The sequence below is a fragment of the Cynocephalus volans genome, chromosome 2 (genome assembly GCF_027409185.1).
Source record: "Cynocephalus volans isolate mCynVol1 chromosome 2, mCynVol1.pri, whole genome shotgun sequence".
In the NCBI taxonomy this organism is placed as follows: domain Eukaryota; kingdom Metazoa; phylum Chordata; class Mammalia; order Dermoptera; family Cynocephalidae; genus Cynocephalus; species Cynocephalus volans.
Genome location: NC_084461.1, coordinates 46,225,229 through 46,249,567, shown reverse-complemented (window position 1 = coordinate 46,249,567; position 24,339 = coordinate 46,225,229). Strand labels below are relative to the sequence as shown.

Sequence of the window (24,339 nt, the reverse complement as noted above, 5' to 3'; positions counted from 1 at the left end):
TGTGCCTGTCTTATTTCACTTAATATTATTTTCTCTAAGTTCATCCATGTTGCTGCAAATGGCAGTATTTCATTCTTTTTTATGGCAGAGTAGTATACCATTGTATAAATATTTTGCTTATCCACTCATCCGATGATGGGCATTTAGATTGATTCCAACTCTTGGCTATTGTAAATAGAGCTGCAATAAACATGAGACTGCAGGTATCCCTTTGACATTATGATTTCCATTCCTTTGGGTATATACCCAGCAGCAGGATTGCTGGGTCGTATGGCAGTTCTATCTGTAGTTGTTTGAGGAAGCTCCGTACTGTTTACCATAATGGCTGCACTAATTTACAGTCCCACCAACAGTGTTAGAGGGTTTCCCTTTCTCTGCATCCTCACCAGTATTTGTTATTCTCTGTCTTTTTGTTGATAGCTGGTCCAACTGGAGTGAGATGATACCTCAATGTGGTTTTAATTTGCATTTCCCTAATGCTGAGTAATGTTGAGCATTTTTTCATGTGTCTGTTGGCCACTTGTAAAGATATACAAGATTCCCTTTGAGAAATGCCTACTCAATTCATTTTCTATATTTTTTCCTCCAGCTGTTGCCTGCTATCAGAGGCTGAACTTTACTGTTGCTAAAGGTCATGAATTATAGGGGTAGGTACAGGGAGGCACTTGAGTGCTGCATATCCTAAAACCCGTGGTTGCTTTAGTCACCTGCCCTGTTTAAGACACAGAGCAAGTTCTGAATTAAGGTGTTTTGTTCCATTGGGCCTAACAGTTGGTGTCATGATGTGTTTCCAGAAAGTGCATGGTTGAGCTGGGAAGCTTGTGGGAGTGCTCTTCTCCCCACTGTCAGACTGTTGGAGCTTTAGAAGCTGTACTCGGGAGGCTGCCTGCTCTTCTGGTGTCTGCCTCTGTGCTGTGTGTGTTTGCGGAGGGTTGAGCAAGGTCCACAGATTAGGTACATAAAACCAGTTAAGAGAAACCACTCTGCTCCTACTCTTGTGGCCTGATAAGGATGGTTGCAACAGAAAAAAAAGGATTGTGCAGAAAATATTCCCCTTTAAGCATAATTTCTAGTAAAGAACAAACATGTACACAAAATGTGTGTGTGTCACTTCTTAACTGTGGTAATTTTACTTTGATGTTTTCTGGCAGGGTTTTCCCTGTCTTTATATTACTATCACTCAATAGTGTTAGATTACACTGTACTGGTAGTTATACCACACTATAATAATGCTTTTATGTTATATTACAGTAGTGTTAGATTACCTGTATTAGTAGTAGTTATATTACACACTATCACTACTGTTTCTTAAGCTCTCTGGCCTTGCTCTCCAAGTGGGATACTGGGGCCTGCCAAATTGCCATCACTTGGCACTTGGAAATGCAGCAGCTCAGCCCCACCCCAGACTTCCTGAATCGGAATCTGCATTTTTACAAGATCCCTTCATGACTCATGTGCACATTTAATTATGAGAACCTTTAGATCTTGATCTTTTTTGTTTTCAGAGCAACAAGTGTCTGTCATCCATGGTGAATGCTTTTCATGTCTTTGTGAAAACTCTAGATATTTTAATTAATTCCTCAGGCTGTCCAAGCAAATGGCTCAAGAACTTGCATTTTAGATGTTAATTCATAGAACACCTGCCATAATTAAAAAAAATTTTTTTTTGCCACTGACCAGTACAGGGATCTGAACCCTTGACCTTGGTTTTACAACACTGTGCTCTAACCAACTGAGCTAATGGCCAACCCTGCCCGCTATAATTTGAACCATGTAAACCCATCCCATTATAACAGTGCTTTGAGGGAGGGAGACAGAATGGTTGCCTCTGGGAGGGATGTTGACTGACCACCCCTCAGGCAGGGCTCCATAGGGTGATCTTATTTCAATAAAATCATTATGATAGTTTCTAGTCCGTTGTTTTGTAAGTAGGGAAACTCCCACTGGGCTGGCTGGTTAACTCAGTTGGTTTAGAGCGTTGTGCTGATAATAGGAAGGTCCAGGGTTAGATCCTTGCCCTGGCCGGCTGCCAAAAAAAAAAAAAAAAAAGAAACTCTCATCAAGTGATTCAGAGCTGAATGGATTTGAGAAGGCTAAAATTATGCTGCACAAACTTGCAAATGATTGCTATATAAGCCAGCATGCCAGTTTTTACAACCAGGAAACAATTACGCAGGCCCGATGTTCAGGTTGGTTAGACGAGAAAATTCGCCATGTATGAACATTACTTTGAACTTTGAAAGCTTAAGTGTACGGCTTTTGTCAAGGATGAAATCAGAGCCAGTTTGTTAATTTAATATTTCCAGGGCTTATGAGTTTTAAACAGTGAAAGCATGATATATACATTTCCATACAGGCTCATTGATCAAACACTCAAGACTGCAGTTTGGAGAACTGCCACTCTGGACAGTGTTGGGTGAACACAGACGGAGTTTGGCCCTTGTATGCTTCTTCTTTATTCACTTGGCAGAGTCTTTCTCTGTGTACATTTTGATGTCATCATCTCAGCCTTCTGTGGGTTTGTCGTCATTTCATCCATGTTCTATCTCTATGAAGACTATTCTCAGACTATAAATATATGAAAATTGCAGATTTCTCCGCACAGGGGTAGTATGCTAGAAAAGCCACCAGCACCTTTCAGAAGATGAAGGAAGGCTTCCTAAAGGAAGGGAAAAGATAAAGGAGTTGGAGGCCAAGTCTGGGGGAAGCTACTGGGTCGAGAATGGGATGAAGCAATTGACTCAGGTAATCAACCAACTCAGGCACCATGGAGGACACACGTAAAGTCCAAGGGAGGAGCCACCTCACACAAAATTAAAATCAATTTTGGAAACAAGAGAACACACACAAAGCACAGAAGAATGATAAGGCAACAGATAACTGAGTGCTAAATAAATGGCTTATGTTTTCAGAGAGCTTTATATGGCATGTGATCTCCTTTAGTACATATATTATTTTCTTCACTATAATTCTGTGAAATAGGAAGAAATGAAAAACTCAGCCAAGTTCACAGAACTAGTGAATGGAACAACCAAGAGAAGTGTTTAGGACTTTCAACTTCATAACCCAAATTATTTCAACCATATTAAGCAATTTCTCTGTAACAGGTAAAATACATTTAACTTAGAAGAAAGCGTGGTGGGTGTGTCTGCTGTAGTCCTCTGGTGAGGGGTTTTACTCATCAAGAGACATTTAGTTTTATAGGAAATCACCGTAAAGATCTGAAGAGGAGAGGGAGTGAGACCAACAGAAAAGCTGGTCCATGTGTACTGAAGTTATCTGGAAGGGTCACAGGAAGTCTGCTGAGCAACAAGTCAAGATGAGAGGTGACAGAGTCATCGCGAAGCCAGCCTTGGTCAATGTGAAAGAAGAAAGGGAAGGATTGTGGATGCTCTGCAGCCCTCAGTGGCAGGTGTTGGCAATGGAGAATGAAGGATGACACCTACCTGAAAACAATCTTGACAGCTTTCGCTTGGGTTCTGTTGCTCACTGGGACGCTAAGGCATTGGAGGATCAATTATGAGACGATGAACATTTTGGTCTTCATGACTAATTTGGAATAGTATTGAGACCCTGAGTTTGAAATGTCTTGTGGCAGATTGCTCCTGTGTCGAGCTGGTGGTGGTGGGGTGGGTGGCAGGAGACATTCAGAGGCTAAAGAAGGGGGATTGGGGGATCTGCTGAGAGCTAACAGGGCCCACTTTGTCACTTCTGACTTAGCCACAAGGTTCTAGCAAGACTGGCATCACCAGCATGTCTTTCCTGGAATGTCCAGGTTTTTCCCACCCACCAAATATTTGTGTGTCAGATTATTTATCACTAGATATATTTGTTTCTATTTTCTCAGTTGTTTCATGTTGTTACTTCCTGACCTTATTTTTAACCTTTCTAGGTTCCTTTCTATTTATTTCTTGGCTCTGGTGCTCTGAATTCCTTCCGATTTAGTGTCAATATGATGTGAACTCTAAGAGTAAACAAGCCTAACCGATGTGCTTGGAGTGTCCAGTCATTTATCCTTCTTCCCTTCTTTGTCTTATTTTTCTTATCTTCCTCTTCCTTTCTATTAATAAATACTTGAGTCATTTAAAACTATGCGACAGGCATTTCCTCAGCAGGCGATAGATCCTGAAACAAAAGTTTAAAAGCATTGCAGATGAAATAGCACAATCTACAGCAGTGTTTCCTAGACTGTAGTCATTTGTGTACCACCTCTGTGACTCTTGCCATAGCTGCAAACCATTTGTTACTTACTTAACATTTTAATACTCATACTAACAAATGTGTATTTAAATATATTCATTTATTTTTCTCTAATTTTTATAGGGGAAAACTTTATATCAACACTGAAAATCTTAAAACATTTAAAAATGTGCATTAAAATACGTGACTATTAAAAAAATGTTTATCTGTACCACTACGAACCATTGTTCCCTAGTGGAGGGACTGACTGAGATTGCACTTATAATCAGAGTGTGTGGGAAATGGTGATCTAACTCTTTGAAAGTTCTTTGGAATGAATAAAAATTTTCCTCCTCCCATTTACTGGTTTTGTCATAGGCAGCAATATAATGTAAGTTTTTCTTTCTTTCATAAGAAAATATTTATCAAATGTTTGAAGACAGTTCCTCTGGGGTCTTCTTTCCTCTAGACTAAGCATCTCTAGTTCCCTCTCTCCACGTGAGGAGGAGCCTCACATGTGTTGGGTATTGCTCTGTTAGTTACTGTGTTTACCCCTGTCATTGTGGTCTCTTTCTTCCAAATAAACTCAGGTTTTTGAATGTTGGCTCGTCCATCTCCCTTCTTAAAGAACAGTTCTGGGACTGGACACAGTTCTAAAGATGAGTTCTGACTGGTGCAGAGACAATGGGGTTTCGCTTGCTCCTATTTTAGACACTATTTTTCCCTTCAAGGGACTAAAAATTTAACTGATTTTTTTAAAAAAAGTAATTTCATCATACTGTTGACTCATATTTTGGTGATGGTTGTCTAACACTGCCAGTCTCATGGCTGGCAAAAAATCTAAATGGGAAGATTTTTCATTCATCCTCACTGAATTTAATTTTGCTGATTTTGGTCCTTGTCCCAGACTTTATTCTGAATTCTATTTCTGTCTTTTAATATTTTCACTATCTTATGAACTTAGAACAATCAACAATTTTGATAAGTAAATCTACATTCAAGGCACTGATAACAAGTTAAATAGCATACAGCCAGAGACAAAACCCTACAGCACATCACGGAGGGATTCATTCAGGCTAGCGTGGCAGGAAACTAATTTCTAGTTGCCTGTTCTTCCTTTGGAAAACACTTGTGCTTGGGCAAGGGGGTGTGGAAGGGGTGGAGCATTTGTCTCATTTGTTGTTTTTTTCATAGATCACTAACAAGTATCAGTTCTGGAAGTGTTGTTACCACTTTGGTGTTTTATTCATCTGGCCTTAGAGACTTGAACTTATTTAAAATCCCAGATGCACTCTTAGCGCTTCATTTATCTCACTCTCCAATTTCTGTAGAAATGTTTGTTTTACCCTATCCAGTTTGAAAATTGTTCTTAATGGAGAAGAAAGAAAGAAAACAGTTTATTTTTGTGTCTCTGGCTTCTTTCTTAAATTCCTTGTGCCTTTTTAGCACTAATTGCTAATAGGAGAAGAGGTTCTTTCATTTGTTCATTATGGAGTTCCTAGATGCCAATATATATGCTGTGCCCTGAGGATAGTAAGATAAAAGACAAAGTCCCTGGTCTTAAGGAGTGTATAATATAGTAAGAGAGAAATTAAAATAATCAGGAAAGTGCAATATGATCAGAGGTGCTTAAAGTACAGGACTAGTCAATTGGTCAGAGTTCAAACCTTGGCAGGGTTGCTCTGGTTGGTTGTGAAGGTTGTGCACTGTGTATTCCAGAGGATGCCACTCGTATGGACAATGATCTGTACAACTGTATACAGTGGCCTGAATCCTGGATCCACTACTTATTAGCTCTATATCCTTGCTCAAGTTACTTAATCCCATTAAACTTCATTTTCCAACTCTGTAGAACGGGGTATTTCCTCATATGGTTGTGATGAAATTTAAATAAATAATTCATCTAATTCATATATTCCAGTGCTCGGCCCATAATAAGTGCTGGATAAATGTGGTTATTATTAATACAAAGTGGTAGTGCTCTATTGGAGACACACACAGTAAGTTGTGGAGGTGCAAGGAGGACTGAGTATTAGTTCCTTATGGCTGCTGTAACAACCACAGACTTGGTGGTTTAAAGCCCACATTTATTTTCTTACAGTTATGGAGGTCAGAGGTCTAAAGGCAGTTTCACTGGGCAGAAGCCAAGTGTCAGCAAGGCCTTGCTTCCTCCAGAGCCTCTGGAGGAGAATCCATGCCTTGTCTCTTTCAGTTTCTGGTGACTGCCAGCATTTCTTGGCTTGTGGCCATATCACTCCAGTATCTGTGATCCCGTTGCCTTCTTCTCTTCTGTGTGTAGTCAAATTTTGCTCTGTCTTCCTCATCTAAGGATGCATATGATTGCATTTAGGGCTCATCTAGATAATTCAGGATAGTCTCCCCATCTCAATTTAAGTTAATCCTTAACTTATCATATCTGCAAAGCCCCTTCGGCATGTAAGGTAACACTTACAGGTTTCAGGTATTAGGATCTGGATATCTTTGGAGACCATTATTTAGCCTATCACAGATTGCCTGACCCAGTTTGGAATAGGGAGGGAGGGAATGTCAGAGACACCTTCCTGAAGGAGTTGATGGTTGAACCCAGCTGTGAAGGTGGGCTAGGAGGTGCCCTGGCAGAGAATTGTGAAAGAGCATCCCAGGTGGGAAGTATTTAGGATGGACAGACCTGGCATGGCAGTGCGAGATTGCCAGTGTGAAATTTCTTGATCATTTTTCTTAGCTGACATATCATCACATTTATTTGTCTTTTAAACTCAGGATTATTTTGTTTTTTAATGTAGGGTGGCTCCTCCCTTTCCTGGCTCGTTGCAAGGGTAAGGGCTCCTTCGCTAATATTACAGAGGTGCACACGCAGCCCATGGCCCAAATGTGGCCCACAGACGTGCTCTGCTTAGTCCCACGGTGTTCTAAAAAATTAGAATCAGCTGAAAACTTGAAAATAAATTGAAATAAAAAGTCTAAATATCTAACTTATTTTATAAAATGGGACAATGTGCCTCTCTGACCGTAGTTCTTGCTAGGGCTGAAATGTGAGCATTCCAGTTGGACAGAATCCCCGCATCTCTGGATCTGGGTCTCCATAGCCCCTGAGCTGCTACTGTGGATTTCCTTAGAGAAGAGAAACCAAGAAGTGGGAAAAGGAAAGTCTGAATGGTCCATGCTTTTCATTCTGGGCCTGCCTCACTGGTCATCTTCCCTCGCGCCCCCTAGTCTAGGCTTTTGGGTTTGAGGTGCCTGATTCACATTTTCAGGGCTCTAGCGTTCCCTCTTTTCAGCTTCCTCTTCCTGCTTAGAATCCAAGAATAAGGGCTGAACAACTAAAAAGCCAAGAAATTGACCTAAAGCAACACTGTTGACAACAGCTGTGGCCTCAGGCTCCTGACTTTGATTTCTGGGAAGCTGTCTCTTTGGTCAGTTTGTGGAGAAAAACAGCAGCAGCGAGGAAAACAGCACTCACCAGCCGGAGAGGCTGCGGGCACGGTGGGCCACTGGCGCCCTCACATGCACAGTGGAAAAGCAAACCAGACCAGTAGTTCCCACCTCCTCCTGCTAGCATATGTCCGTCCTGTCTTTCGTTTATATACAGGAAATGGACCATATTGGAATGCTGTTTTATAGTCTCCGTGTTCTACCTGGCAATGTATTAAATGAGCATTTTCATGTTTTATTGAATACTATCTTATCTTGCCATTTAAAAAAGAGTTTTTCATTGAGGTGAAATTCACATAACATGAAATTAACCACTTTAAATGGTTGCTGCCCATTTCCTGCTTCCCCCAACCCCTGACAACCATCAATCTGTGTTCAGTCTCTATCAATTTACCTATTCTGGATATTTTATATAATTGAATCATACAATATGTGACCTTTTGTGTCTGGCTTCTTTCACAACATAATCTTTCAAGATTTATCTACATTGTAACATGTACTAGCACTTCATTCATCATTTTACCTGAGCAAAATTTCTTTGCACATATGTATGTGTGTCTATGTGTGTATACACATACCACAATTTGTCCATTCGTTTGTTGATGGGCATTTAGACTGTTTCCATTTTCTGGCTATTGTGAATTGTGCTATTATGAACATGCACTTACTTGTATTTGAGTTTGAGTACATATAGTTATGAGTGGAATTGCTGGGTCATATGATAATTTTGTGTTTAACTTTTTGAAGTTCTGCCAAACTGTCTTCCACAGCAGCTGCGTCCTTTTACATTCCCTCTTGCAAAGTTTGATTACACACCAGCAGTGCATGCCACTGTTAGTTTCTAGCACCTTCAACATTGGGGATTGTCTTTAACAAAAATCATTGCTAACATCTCATTACTTTAAAGTTGCATTTCTTTGATTACTAGTGAGGTTGCATTTTTTTTTAGCACTTATATATCTCTTTTGTGAGTTGCCTTCTATGTCCTATGCCAGTTTTATATTGGGTTTGTAAACTTGTATAAGTTTCTGTAAGAGCTCTTTAGACAAGGATGTTAACCTCACTTTCTTTCATTTTGTTAAAAAATAATTCATTTCCAGTTTGTCACTTGCATTCTAACCTTACATAGCTACACGGCATGGTTCACCACTATAGAATCTGTAAATACCAAACTCTTGGTGTTTCTCAGAGGGGATGGACAGATGTCGAGCAGATCATTTACCCTCTCTAAGCCTCAGTTTCCCTATCTGTGACATGAATGAGTGGAACTAGAAAACTGCTGCTTATTTTCAGATTTAAAATTTTATGAATTTATACAAACATTTGGTATGTTCTGTACATAGTGTTATCTCATACATCATATTTTACATTGGTATATAATGGCAATAACTATGATAATATAATAAATATAATTATATAGTCACTCCCTAAACTACTATACTTTGGTATGTCTACAGACACTTGAGCAGAGGCTCTAAGTATGTAATGGTGTGTTGGTGTGTGTGGGTACATATAAATAACACTCAGATCAAAATATTAAAAATCTCAGATACAAGAGTAGTTCAAAAAGTTCGTGGCAAGACTCACATTATCTTTTAATTCTATTTTTCTACAAACTTTTTCAAGTACCCTAGCATATATATTTTATTTTTGTTGTACTACATGAGTCATTTTGATTGTCTTTTAAGGAATTTTTACTTTTGCATCATTAGGGCCACTATAAGTTACTGCTCTTTTTGTTGTTAAACAGGTATTTGATGCAGTTAATACTACATATTCTAACTTTAAGAGCAACTTCGTGAAGAGGCTGTCAGCTGAGGTTCCCTTTGCCAGTAGTCCAATCACCACAAGATGGCGGCAAAGTCAAACCAATGATTTTGAAGCCTGTTCCTTTGGGGAAGAGTGTTCGCCCAGTCACCTCCGAGAATTTTCTGGATCAGTGCTGAAGATAACACCTGAGAAAGAGACCTTGACTCTAGGTGAGGTGACAGAAATGCCCCAGCCCAGTTTTGAAATGTTAAAAAGGGTTTGTATTCCTGAGAGAATTTTTGTCTTGTAGAACTGTCAAGTGTCACATTTAGTCAACTTTTTTCTCTTTTTCTCCCTTTGAATAAGAAATTTCCAAGCTCAGTGTGTGTGTGGCAGGGGTGGGGTGGGCAGGAGGTGGGGGGAATGAAACAAAAACAACAGAAAGTATGTGTTAGAAGAAAAACTTTAGACAAATGAAATTTAAGAGCTTAATTGAGCAAAGAAGATTTGCGAATCAGGCAGCCCTCAGAACCAGAAAAGATTCAAAGAGCTCTGGTCTGCAACATGGGTGGGCAGCATTTATGGACAGAAATGGAAGTGAGGTACAGAAACAGCTTAGTTGGTTACAGCTGGGTGTTTGTCTTATTTAAACATGCTCTGATCAGTTGGCCACCTGCAACTGACTGAAGCCTGGCTGCTGTGATTGGCTAAGACTCAGCTATTTGTTACAAAAGTATACTCCTAAGTTAGGCTTTGGGTTAGTTTGCCTCCCAAGTTAAGTTGCAGTTCAATATGTAGGGACTCAAAGTACAGAGGCATCCTCAGGTCAAATTTAGTTTAAGATATGTTGCGTTTTAAATACATTTCTACTACTTGCATTGGCAGATGATTACTTTGGCAAAGACTGTATGTATAAATATGTGTATGTATATACACACAAATCTATAGTTGCTTTTGTTTTGCAAAGTACAGAATTTTAATGATACTGGTAAGGTTCCTGGTCTATAGCAGTGAGAAAGAATATTTATTAGTAATGGAATAATCAGGTGTGAAATAGAACAAAAAGATGAAAGCAGGAGAGGATGAGAGGAAGAGAAGTAAAAGGAAGGAAGCAAGAAAGAGGGAGGGGGGAAGAGAGAGAGAGAGAGAGAGAGAGAGAGAGAGAGAGAGAGAGAGAGAGAGAGAGAGAGATATGAGAGTGAGAGAGTCTGATGCCTGCCCTGGGGCAGAGATGGGGAATGGGTACCAAAGCCTGGATGTGATGGGCAGCATCCATGATCAAACTGTCGGAGCCCTGAAACACAAGCTCTTTCTGAAATATGTAATTCTCCTTTGGGTCAAGTTTTCAAAATTCCCATCCTTCAGAAACAAAACTCATCACTTTTCATCTTGTGATTTAATTCCTGTTCTTTCCTTTTAAGATCCCAGGCAACATAATTCTTTGACTATCAGCATGTTTATTTAGTTAAGACAAACTTTAACAGTGGTGCCAACTTTTCTCAATGACATTAGACACAATGAGTCATTGCAGTTCTGCAGATTGAAAGAGAGCCCAAATCTTTTAAAACTAGTGGAATTCCCATGTAATGACAGGTGTCAATCCTGAAAGTGGGTGACTCAAGCAGTAGCTGACACAGGATTGTAAGAAAGGTCACTGTTATGACTATCTTCTGAAAGAAGTCTTTTGTATCCCATTGTGATTGAGGAGAAGTTTTCATGTTGATTGTTTTAGAGACATTTCTAGCAAAAATTAGAGGCTCTTTTTCCTTTCTCGGCTCTAAATTTATTTATTTATTTAAAGGTGTTGTGTGAGAAGTTCAGAATTTTGAGAGACATTTTATTAGTCAAAAGGATTTTACAAGAAGGTCCATTTTCTTTTCTTCTTAAGTTAACACTGGGCATTAATTAGATACATTGGTTTCTCAGTGTTTTGCTGGTGGAGTTTCTTTCTTTTTGTTTTGGAAGAGAAATACTTGAGATCCTCCCATCCCAATAGGGACATTTACAGAGAGGTTCATTTGCAGTCACACTCTATGGACAAAACCTGAGCGGTCCCTGCTTCCTCATGCTGGTGGATCTGCCCTCTTGTCTGTAACTGGGGGATAGTCAGTGCAAGCATCCAGTTGCAGCTTTTTCTTTTTCATTTGAAGCTCTGAGAGCTGGCTTCTCCTCCTCATTACTCTTCTACAAATAGCACAAGGAAGCAAGTGTGCAGAGCAAGATCCAGAAACTTTGAGGAACATTTCACATTTTCATCCCTCCTTCCCCCTTAGTGTAACTTATATCTCAGATTTTGAATATCCCAGGACCTGAGGTGCCAGGCTCTAGGAACATTAGTGACAGTTTATCAAGCCCATTGTTGCCCAAATGAAGAAGGGAGTGTCACATGGCAAAGGGCCATGATTTTCCAATGGTCCCTTGGCCCCTCTAATGAATAAGTGATATGGCAGCTATTTAGTTTTAGAGGATGACTTGACAAGTTTCCAATGCAGTTTAAAGTCTGGCAAGGGGCTTTCTCAATCTTCAGAAGAGAATAGATATGAGTAATACTGGTATAAGTAATATTGACTCTTTTATTATTTTAACTTAGAAAGTATTTCTCTGATGCCCTCTCAAACTACCTGTATAACATCTTTCTGCAATTAGAAGGGCAAAGCAATTTGCTCATGATCATGTAGTAAATGTCAATGATTGGCAAAGCAAGCATCCCATAGTGATTTCCTGGTTTTCTTTTTAGATCACAGCCCAGATAAACCAGGTGCTCTTTGCATCATCATTTTAAACTATTGAACTGCTTCTATTCATTCTTCAAATGTGCAAATCTGTGCTTTCCATGCAGAGATAAAGCATTCCCACTGCTGCTGCTGCAGTTAGAGTCAGGTCTTTACTTTTGGCTTTTCCTCCCCAGTCTAGAGGCCGGTTTCTCATTGAGTGTTCACTTATGAACTCAGGGCTGTGGATAGGCCCTGGCCCCTCACTCCCCCACCCGCCCCTGGATTTTGGGGAGAGGAGTGTCTGGGCCTTCACGTTCTTCACATGTGAAAGGCGCCATGGCCAGACCTCCAATCAAAGTGATTATCTTGTTTTAAAAACCCAATTTAAAGCCAAGTGTCTTTCTTGTAGGGTCCTACGGAGAACCACTGAAGACCCCCATGAAAGGAAGTTCCGAAACAAACAACGCTGCTCTCCATTTCTGCAAGGCACCTCATGCACTGGACAGAGGCTGGCAGGAAGATGTTGCCTCAAAAGGCCAGGTAGGTGAAGAGAGAAAACAGAAGATCCCATATCTTGAGAAGCTCAGACAACTTAGTCCGAACTGTGAGGAAAGAGCTTAGCTGCTCTTACAGATGAATGAGAAAACGATGGATTCCAGAGAGAACAAATGAGTGAGTGAAGAACCTGAATAGAGGCACTTTGTAAAACAAATAAAATATCTGAAAAAATATGCAAGAAAGCGTTTAGTTAGGACCAATCAAAAATGTGAAAATGAGAATAAGCATAAGGAGGTAAGGATTAAAAACATAATAAAATTATTCCTACTGTGGTTTGTTTTCTCTCAGCCAAAAGAACTTTTGCTGCAGCCATTTCCAGCTATGTGATGATGTGGTCTGCTCCCTGGGGTCTCTCAGGATAAGTTAAATTCATTCTCTTTAAGATAATCTTTTAAATATTTCCCTTAAGTCTTTGTTGTTTTTGTTTCTTGATTAAGTGCATTTACTTCTTTTAGATATTTCTTATTTATAGTTTTAAGATCTTAGGGGTCCACCATGCATCTTTTGGGCACATTAAATATCAGTAGCATGTTTCAGGTGTATCAGACCCAGTGAAGAACGTTTGAATAAATCAATGTTTCATTTCAAAAGCTTTGAACTAGAAAAGTCATTAATTCTCAATTTAGGCAAAATTACTCATTTAGTGTGTGACTCTTTCTGTGTTTGGCACATATATTTTTGCTAGAGGAACAAAAAAATGTTGTGAATATAAATTTTAATTATTGGAACTCATAGGCAACTGGAAACAAATGTTTTAGAGCAGGACTTTTGTTGGGTGCTTCATTGTTGTATATGAGTTTGGGGAGTGGGAGATGGCCAGGGAATTCTACTGAGACAATTAGGGGGCACTGCTGGCCTCTTGCCTGGGCCAGGTTATTAACACCTCTGTCCTTTCTACCCTCTGCTACTGATTGGAGTTTTTACTGCCCTGCCCCTCAGCACTTCCGTTTTCCTTCCCCTTATCCTGTCTGGTAACTGGTGGCATCAGAGTTGGTCACTCTGTCTATGGGGTGACCATGGTGTTGGCAAGATACCTCTTATAGAAGTTGTCATACCAGCTAGAAGTGATACCCCAGCATCACTGAAGAACCTGGACAGGGGATAATGGAAACTGTTTCATTACTTTATGTAGAGCATTTGTTGTCATGACTAGTTAGAAGTCAAATAGCATCAAGAGTGGTGAAAATACAAAGCAAAGTTTTTTTTTTTTTTTTTTTTTCGTGACCAGCACTCAGCCAGTGAGTGCACCGGTCAGTCCTATATAGCATCCGAACCCGCGGCGGGAGCGTCGCCGCGCTGCCAGCGCAGCACTCTACCAAGTGCGCCACGGGCTCGGCCCCAAAGCAAAGTTTTTCACCTTTACAGTAAATGTGTGGTCTTCCTGTGGCCCTCACTGATCATCTGGAGGGTGTTTCCACAGCACGGGCCTGCATAGCTGTGGTGACTCTCAGAATTCAAGGGCTGGCCCCGTGGCACACTCAGGAGAGTGCAGCGCTTGGGAGTGCAATGGCGCTCCCGCCGCGGGTTTGGATCCTATATAGGACTGACCGGTGCGCTCACTGGCTTAGTGCGGTGCGGGCGACACCAAGCCAAGGGTTGCGATCCCCTTACCGGTCACAAAAAGACAAAAAAAAAAAAAAAAAAAAAAAAAGAATTCATATTTAATGAGCTCTATGCTAAGATGCTAATTAAAGTAATAAGTAGATGCCATCTGGGAAAGAGCACCCCTGGTACATAGAGCAGAAGCATGTGCTGGACAATGCCTTGGTCAGCTTTGTGCTAACTATGGGATTCTGAAGAAGTGACTCTGTGAAGCGTTGTATTGAGCTACTGAGCAGCAGGCCATTCCAGTGGTTCTCAGCTGAGGGTGATTTTGCTTCTCAGGGGGTATTTGACAATATTGGAAGACATTTTTGATTGTCATACCCAGGGGGAGGGCATCTAGTGGATAAAGGCTAAGGAGCTGCTAACCTCCTGTGATGCACAGAACAGCCCCTACAAAAATGAGTTTTCTGCCCCTAAATACCAGTAGTGCTGAGATTGGTAAATCCTTCGTTGTAGTTAAACTGTTGTACCTTGAATACCTAAAGAACATGATTCACTGACTGGCAATGCCTATTATGTGACATAACACCCAAGCAAGAAGAAAACCAAAATGTCAAAATGATGCCTGTCAGACAGACTTCTGTCTGAACTATGGTATCCGGTGATTGTTATACACATACGATTAAATATATTGTTGTGAAGGAGCAAAAAAGAATCTTCTCTGTTTTAACTTTGTATCACTATGTTTTTAGAAAATGTCAATAAGTACTTTTCTTTCCACTCATTACTAATTTTCTTGGCTGTTTCTGATCAAAGTTGGTTGTAGGACTGTCAGAGATGTTAAACACATGCCCAAAGAGGTAGCCATCAGATTTTTGTGCTCATAGACATTTAGGCAAGTTGCTTAAGAGCTCTGTAACCTGATGTTTCCATTTCTAATGGGTAAAGATGTCAATGGAAAAGGACCTTTAAGATGAAAAGGATGTATTACAGATGAGAAAAACAGCCGCAGAGAAAATCTCAGCGACAAACTGAGAGAACATCTCTGGGTGGAGTGCTGAGAGGCTCTCCTTAAACGAAATCTTTCTTGCAAAAAGTTGTCCTACTAATGCTCAATTTTATTATTTTGGGAGCTCTTTTACTTTCAGAGACATGAAATATCATGACGTTTCAGTTTTTGCAGGCTTTGTTGATATCACTGGCCTATGGTTGGTTTATAGGCTAAATGGATTTTTAGACAAGAAGAATAAAAAAGGATTTTATTGTAGCTGAGTAATGCCTGCTCTATGGAGTTTTTGAGGAGATCAGAAATAGTATACATAAAATGTTCAGCGCTGTTCATTACACAGTGGTTAGTTAATAAACAATAGCAATTATTGTGGTGTTGGCTTTGGCAATGTGGCATCTTTCAATTTCCTAGTGAATCATCAGTTTTAACTGTATCATGCATCACAGCTGAGATGTACATATTATGTTTCTAAAGAAGTATTCTCTTTATGTGGATTTGTTTTCAGAAATGCCTAAACCAGCTATTTTCAACCCAGAAGATGGTTCAGCAGGTTAATGGGAAAATGCAGCTCTGTGAGCAATCCCAGTGTGTTTGGAAAGGTATGGGGCAAAGACTTTCCATTCGTCCTTGTTTCCTCCCACCTCTCTCCCTGCCTCCTTCATTTCATCCTTTTCTTAAAATAGATTATTTTTTATATTTATTATATTTATTTTTTATATTTATGCAATTTTCAAGGCAACCACCCTTAGCTCTTCCAGCTATTCCCCCTGGTATTTACATGTATTTTCTAAATAATCTTGGAAAACTACTATTTCTTGCAATTTTAGGCTTTATCATAACTTTCTAGCATAGTAGACAAGAACTTAGTTCTCCTGCTTCTTTCAGTTTCTTAGTTTCTTGAGATGCTTTTAAAAAGTAAAATTATAAGTGAAATATAATGTAATCAATGTTTACATTTTATTACTATACAACTATTATTCCCTACCAAGCCTAGTAGTGTACTATAATTATGCTTCCTTTTAAGTATAACTCTGTTCTTCCAAGAATTAAAAGTTGCCTTATGTTTTCATTTACTAGATATCTACGGAACCATGAATACTTCCTGTAAATGCTCCAGTGTTTTGTTCCACAGCCATCAATTAACATTTCCCACACCCTCTCTCACTCCAATTTGTTCTTTTCCTTGGTGACCTCCCTCCCAGAGCCTGCTGACCAGACTGCTCTCTTGGCATTTTTTTTTTTTTAAAACACATTGTAAATGAGAAGCCCTTTGGTGGAGCTTTTCAATCTTGGAGACCCATGTTCCATAGTTCTTGAAAAGCTTCCTTCACCGTTGCTTCTTTTTTCTTTCTTTCTGAAACTATTGTGTTAAATTGATTCTCCAGTTTTCTTATTTTTTCTCTTCTATTTTTCATCTCATTTGTTTTTTTCTCTACATTTTGGGTGATTATTTCAACTCTGCCCACCAGCCTTGCTATTAAATTTTTCATTTTGGCTATCTTAGCTTTAATTTTTTAAGAGCAATTTTTTTGTGTTCTGTTCCTTTGTTTACAGCATCCTGTTCATGCTTTATAGATATACTATCCTCTCTTATTTTTCTGACAATACTGTTTTATAGGTTTTTGGAAGTATTCCTGTGTTCCTTGCCCTGCCTCTCTTTGCTTTGGTTCCCCGCTCCCCCCTCCAAAGTGTTTTTGCTTCTCAGTTTCAGAGTAAAAGCTTTCCTGAAATGTGTGATGTTTTAGAAATAGTACTAGGGTAAAGAGCTTAGTTCTCCTTTGCCCCATATATCTCCATGGTACCTGGTGCTATTGAGTATTGAGTTAAGAGATTGCCATTTTTTGTTCATCCAGGTAATAAACATCTGATTTCTTCTGGCATGGGTATATATGTGTGTGAATATTTACCTGGTTGTGCAGGGTATGTGTGTATGTGTCGGAACTTGACAGTCTTTCAATTAACCTACTTCACTCTCAACCTCTGTGCCTCTAAGCCCTGACCCCTTGTAGGGTTTTTGCAAGACAAATCAGCTTGATTCTTTTCATTATCCTGCTCTGCAGGCAATTGAAGGGTAGTTTCTTGTGCTCTTCCAGGTCAGTTATCAATCCTTTATCTACTTTCCAGGAGATTGTTGTAATCTCTTACCTACTGCTATATTTACTCCTATACTCTTTGTTCTTGTGTCTTCACACCTAAAAAAAGTCATCTACTGTCACTTTAGTAAGGTTGAGAAGTATAAGGGCCTTCCTCTGACTTGATTTGCAAATCTGTTATGTCTGCTTTAGATAGGTCATTTTGGTGGCAGCGCTAAGGAAAGATTTGAAGGGGAGGATGTTAATTGGCAGAGACTAATTGGGAGAACCTTGGAATAGTCTATGGAGGGCTCTGTTATTGAGTCTTTTAAGGGAATTTAAAGTATGAAATGGGTCCCAGTGGACAAATTTCATCCAGGTGCTGTGTATATAAAGTATTGCTTCATGCCTTATCCATCTTTGAGAAGACTCTGAAAACTCACTGTGTCTTTCAAGTGTACTGATTGGGCCCAAAGCTGGTAGGAACCTTTGGATGGTGGTGTCAGGAGTGTATGAGGACAGCTCTGCAGCTATGCAGTGAGGAAATAATTGCCTCTGGCAATTTCCAGAAGGTCTCCCTTCCATGCTGCATTTAGAGCTCCCAAAGTCATTTTACTCTGAGCCCCTTGTGTTCTCCTTCCTACTTTTTCTTTCCATCTTGGAAATTCTTGTGTCATTCATGAGATTGTTATCGTACTTGGAAAATAATTGATTGGGAGCCTGAGTTCTGTGTGAGCAATTTGTTAAGAGAGCTAGTGGTTCATTTCATAAACATCAAGGAAACTTACCTGTTACATTCCCTCTGGGATAAGTTCTGGTGAGCAAATCCAAAGGGTGCTTTGGGAGGGTCTCAAATACTGTATAAATGTGAACAAGGAGAAAAAATCCTCAATGCTAAAGTGTACCTCTGTTTTTATGCCCTGTCCTAATTTTTCATTAAAAATATTTTTGGAAATTTTCTTTTAAAAATTACATAGGTAATACATAGATGTACACTTTTACCTCTAGGACTTTGTGCATGTTTACTCTTCAAGCCTTTGTTTCCCAGCAATAAAAAGTAAAAAAGAAAAAAAAAAAATAGAGTTAGGTGCAAAAAAAATGAGCAAAAAAGTTTCAGGAGTGTGAAATGTTCTTTTGGGGGTTTGGGAATTTACAGTTGGGATGAGAAAGTGAATCTCTCCTTTCCTGAGTGTGATATTTTCTGAAAAGCAAAATAAAATATTTGGGGGCATTTCTTCCCTCAACTCTGCCGTCTTCTTTTGGTCTGACCAGCAGCAAGTTTGTGTCTCTGTAAAATGCTGAATATTTGACTTAGAACAAAAAATACATATTTTAAGAAGCCAGAGAGAATGTACCTTTATTATTCCGATGTCCTAGGAGATAATATATGAGAGTACTTCAAAAAATTCACAGAAAAATAGAATGAAAAGACAATACAAATCTTTCCACACACTTTTTGAAGTACCCTTGTATATGAGTATGAAGGAGTATCATAGTGGGCACCTTTTCACGTGCTTTATATACCATCTATAGATCTTCTTTTGTGAAGCATTCAGATCTTTTGCTCATTTTTAAATGTGGTTCCTCATTTTCTTATTGCTCAGTTTTAAGAGTTTTTTTTTGTAAATTTTGGAAAATAGTCTTTTATCAGATATGTCTTTTGCAAATATTTTTGTCTATTCTGTGGGTTGTCTTATCATTCTCTTGACAGTGCCTTTCAGAAGAGAAGTTTTTAATTTTAATGAAGCCCAGCTTATCAATTCTTTCTTTCATGTGTCTTTGGTGTTGTGTCTTAAAAGTCATAGCCTAATCCAAGGTCATCTAGATTTTTTCTCCTGTATTATCTCATAGGGAGTTTTATAATTTTGTGTCTTACATTTAGATCTATGAGTTAATTTTTGTGAAGGATGTAAGGTTTGTGTCTAGATTCATTTTTTTTTGCATGTGGATATCTGGTTGTTTCAGCACCATTTGTTGAAAAGACTGTCTTTTCTCGATTGTGTTACCTTTGCTACTATGTCAAAGACCAGTAGACCATATTTGTGTGGGTCTTTTTCTAGGTTCTCTATTCTCTTCCATTGATCTATTTGTCTATTTCACCAACACCACACTGTCTTGATTACTTTAGCTTTATAATAAGTCTTGAAGTTGGGTAGTTTCAGCCCTCAAACTTAATTCTTCTTCAATATTGTGTTGTCTGTTCTGGGTCTTTTGCATTTCCATATAACCTTTAGAATCAGTTTATCACTCTTCACAAAATAATTTGCTGGGATATTGATTGAGATTGCATTGAATCTGCAGATCAAGTTGGGAAGAGCTGACAACTTAATAATATTGAGTGTTCTTATCCTTTCTAGGAACTTTTTTGAAGTACCTTTGTAGATCTTGTACATATTTTATGAGGTTTATACCTAAGTATTTCGTTTTTGAGGGGTACTAATATAAATGATATTGTGTTTTTAATTTCAAATTCCAATTGTTCATTGCTGGTGCATAAGAATGCAATTGACTTTTGTATATTAACCTTGTATCCTGTATCCTTACTATAATCACTCATTAGTTCCAGGAATTTTTTTGTTGATTCTTTGGGTACTGATTTTTTTCCCTTTTTACCTTTATTGATACCTTATTAGTAGGCCTGAGTATTTCTAATAACCCTGCAGTTCTGCCCACAACTGCAGGTTTTGTCATAAATTCATAACACAGAGGCAGGAATTTATGAGAAACAATTTGGTTTCTTGGTACAGCATTGTAAAGCTCTCATGCTTTTATCAGAAAGCATCTGGTTATAGACACCACATGTCACCTGGGTTATCTTGGGTTTTGTTGCTTGTATCACTCTCAGTTTGATCACAAGCTGAGTGGTTGGAGATGAAGAGACAGTGGCCTGTGGTTTGGACTTAGTGAGGTCTTTTGATGAGAAGTTAAAACTGAATAAAAGATATAATTCTGGCCTCAGAGAGTCATGAGTAAAATTGGCCAGAAGTAGTAATTCTGTGTGCTCTTGTACAGAAATAGTAAGGAAAAGAGCTAAAAGCAATGAACCAAAAAATATTTATTGGTTAAGACTCAGAGTAGGGCTACAGTCTACAGGGTGTGTTGGTGTAATAGACATATGGATAAACAAAATTCATTTTGGTTTTAAAGTCTCAAATGACAGAATAAATCAAAGCATTATATAGCATCTCTGTATGCTCCCAACAAAGTCTGTCATCTACATTTAGGTCTGGCACTCGTGATTTTTATTAGAACGTGTCATTGAATAATTTTTTAATATTCTTATTTAAATTAATACTTAAGTCCTCTTTATTTCCTTTCCTCCCTTGCTCTTCGTAATATAGTTTCGTCATGATGACCACTTTCCTTTTCACTTAATTAATCTTTTTCACTTAAAATATAATATAAATATTATATTTTCAGAATCACAGAGATGTGTAGAAGTGTTTGTTTCTTGTAGGCTGCAGAGATGGAGTGAGAGATGAATCCTTCCATCTTAAAAGGTTCAGTGACACAAACCATTCCATATTCCAACAAGAGGTGAAGATTCATCTTACTGGTCTTCAAAATGACTACTGTAAGTCATCATTCAGAACATGAATTAAAAAGTTGAAATGGCAAAGTGCATCCTGTGCTCTGGCATAAATTTGAAATTTTATTCTCGAAAAACCAAGTGGTCCGTGTGCCTCATGTCCAAATTATATACTATACAAATATGTGAGTATAGTTGGTTTTCTCTTGTGCAACTTTCATGTTCAGGAATGGGTATTGTTAATGTTGGTGGGGCATGAGAAATATACATTATATGTAACTGTATTAAAATGGACTATACTAATGGTGGTCTATTCTTATGTATATATTTTAAACATGGGTAAATCTAATCAGTCAAACAACTGTGTTGGGTCTGCTTATTATGTGCTTGGCTTATAATCTAGTTGGGAAGATGTGGAACTGATACCAACATGCCAGTATACAATATAAATAATGAACTATGGGATATAAGGTGTTATAAAAACTATAAGGAGCTCAGTGAGCTCTGGAGTTGTCCAGAAAGCCTTCATGGAGATATTCAGACTTAGGCTGGGTCTTGAAAGATGGGTAGGACTTGGGAAGGTGGAAGGAAGAAGAAAGAACACTTTTGATATTGTTAACAGCATGAGCAATGGCAGAATGTCGGTAATTAATAATAGTTAATGGCAATGAAGAAGATACATTGGGGACTGGTGAACAGATAGATGGATGCAGATTATGGAGAAATTCTGTAGAAATTTAGATTTGTTTTGGGAGTTGTTTACTAAGAAAAACCTCAAAGGAAAATTTATGGCAGAGTATGCAGAATGCATTTAGTAGGACAGAGCTACCAAAGAGTAAGAGCTTCTTTTTCCTCCAAAAGGAAAAATATCTGGGAACAGAAAATTAATTTAAGATTATTCCAAGTTTTTGAAGCAGGAAAAGGTGGTGTCACTGGGAAGACAGGTTGACAGGGGAGGTGGTTTGGGGAGGGGAGACTATTCTTGAAATAGTACATCAGAGGAGGCAATGAGACATAGAAGAGATTTGGCAGATTATTAGAAATGAAGTAGGTAGTTGAAAGCAAGAATGGAGTAGCATGGAGGATGGATGATTATGGTTGAAGCCAAGAGCCAATGTGAGCTGTCCGGGGGAGGGAGAGAGGAGCAGAGAGAAGGGGTCTGGGCTCTGCGGAACATCTACAGAGACGAATGAGCAGGAAGAAGCAAGATCACTAAAGGCAACAGTTCTCTACCTGCCTACACCTACAGCTTCTTCTCCAAGAGAATTTATTGTCGTGATCAACCAGAGGATACATTTTCAGGAAATGTTAAAAAACCACAACACTCATATTCAAAAGAAACAACTTTTGTTCCCACTTTACCTTCAAGCTGTAGCTCCTTTTCTCTCCTCCGATTGGCAGCAAAACTTGTCAAAAGATGTTCATATTCACAGTTTCCTATTTTTCTCCCCACATTGTCTCAAACCCACTCTCGTCAGGTTTTGAATCTCACTAGTCCATTGAAATTGCTCTTCCAAAGTCACCAAAGAACTATGGAAATCTTGTATCACATAGGCCTTCCTAACTCCCCAGCTGTTTTATTGTTTACTGTAGTTGTCATGTGTTTTATATCTACATATATTGAAAACCCCACTATTATTAGAGATTTTTTAAAAAATAGCTTAAGAGGGAAAAAATGGTCCTTTATGTTTACCCAACTATTTGCCATTTCCAATGTTCTCCTTTATTCCTAAACATCCAGGTTTCTCTCTCATATAATTTCCCTTCAGCCTGAAGAGGTTTCTTTAGCATTTCTAAAAGATCAGGTTTGTTGGCCAAAACTTTTAAAGACACTGTTCTACTGATTTATGGCCTCCATAATTTCTGATGAGAATTCCATGATCATTTGAAACCTTGTTTTTCTGCTTCTAAACCTGACTCCAATTACATGTATGTTATATCTTTGGATATTATTCCACAAGTCCTCGAGACTCCATTCACTAAAAAAAGTTTTTTTTTCCTCCATGTTCTTCAGATTGGATAATTTCTGTTGATCTATATTCAAGTTTACTAACTCTTTCCTCTGTCATTTCCATTCTGCTGTTAAGCCATCCAAGGTATTTTTCAGATATATTTTTCAGTTTTTTTCAGTTTGTAATCCCATAAAACTTCTATTTTATGGTTTTTGTAGTTTCTATTTCTATTTTAGAGTTTTATTTTATAGTTTTTAAATTTTCTCTATACAGAAAAGTTTATATTTTTCTATTTCTCTGCTAAGGTTTCCTATCTTTTCATTCACATGTGCTTTTCTTTATCCCATGGAGAATATAATAACTGCTTTATTGTCTTTATCTGATAATTCCTATACCCAGGTCATCTTGGGGTTTTCATCTATTGATTATGTTTTCCCTTTACATTTGTCCAGTAGTTTTGAATTATGTACTGGACATTGTAGATGTTATGTTGTATTCACTCTGGGTCCTGTGGAGGACGTTGATGTTTTTGTCCTAGTTAGGTTCTTGACACCAGATTCTATTCCAGTTTTCATTTTTGAACTTCTAATGATCTGCCTCAATCCATGATTCTGTTTTCCAACTGACCGTGAAAAAGGTATTAATCTTTCTCCCCTACCTATAAATAGGTTATTTGAAAATGTTTTTATTTGGTTGTATAATTACCCTAATTTGAAGTGCTTTCCTTTTAGATCTGAATATCCTAGATTGGAGTTTTGAAAATCATGTTGCTATAGCCCTTGGATCTTCTGTATACATCTGGAGTGGGGAGAACCACAATAGGATCGAAAATATAGACTTAAGTCTCGCTTGTAACTATATATCTTCTGTCTCCTGGACAAAAGAGGGAACCTACCTGGCAGTTGGCACCAGCGAGGGAGAATTGCAAGTACTGGACAGTTTTTTACTCATAGTGTTCTCTGTGTAATTACTAACTAGAATCAACTTTTAATAACAATAGAAAAATAGAGAAAATAAAAACAGAGAAACTAGGTTAGGCTTGGCATTTGAAACTATGGGGAGTGAGACAAGATACTACTTTGTTTTATTCTGGAATGGCATTTAATGAGGACTTAAGGATACTCTGCTTAGTTTCTAGTTTCCCTCCACCCCTACAACCTTTATTTATTTATTTATACCATATTTCCATTAAAAAAAATCTTTTCTCTCAAACTAAGGTCATGCTTGTAGAATCTTCAGTTTTGGAACTTTGGAGAGAAGGATATCCTTCCAGTTCTCTTTTCTCGCCTAAAGCCACGATTAGGATTAGATTAGAGTTAAATGAAATGAGTGAATATATATATGTATTTTTTTCTGATACGTTGTCTGATGATGGCTAGATGATTCTGGGGGGACACAGGTGCTCTCACTGCTTTCTCACCTCGGAAATGATATTGGGTGCTGTGAAGGTTATGTCATATACCAAAGTTGTCATTCCTCATGCAGGTCAGAATATCATCTGTAGCTGGCAGGAAAGAAGTCTGTTGGTAATAAATGGAATTTCTGACTCTAGGAAGTGTCCAGGCACGCCAATTTTATTAATATATTTGTTGATAACTGT

At 38.5% G+C, this 24,339-nt stretch overlaps 1 protein-coding gene across 1 annotated transcript in view; it reads left to right on the top strand.

The window, feature by feature from the left end:
* CDC20B (cell division cycle 20B) overlaps positions 1-24,339 on the top strand; it is a 48,476-nt gene that overhangs the window by 12,197 nt on the left and 11,940 nt on the right. The window contains exons 3-7 of the mRNA XM_063087594.1: positions 9,362-9,590; positions 12,484-12,614; positions 15,692-15,785; positions 20,716-20,832; positions 23,471-23,667. Of these exons, the coding sequence (XP_062943664.1) occupies positions 9,362-9,590; positions 12,484-12,614; positions 15,692-15,785; positions 20,716-20,832; positions 23,471-23,667 (768 nt within the window). The remainder of the gene's footprint in view (positions 1-9,361; positions 9,591-12,483; positions 12,615-15,691; positions 15,786-20,715; positions 20,833-23,470; positions 23,668-24,339) is intronic.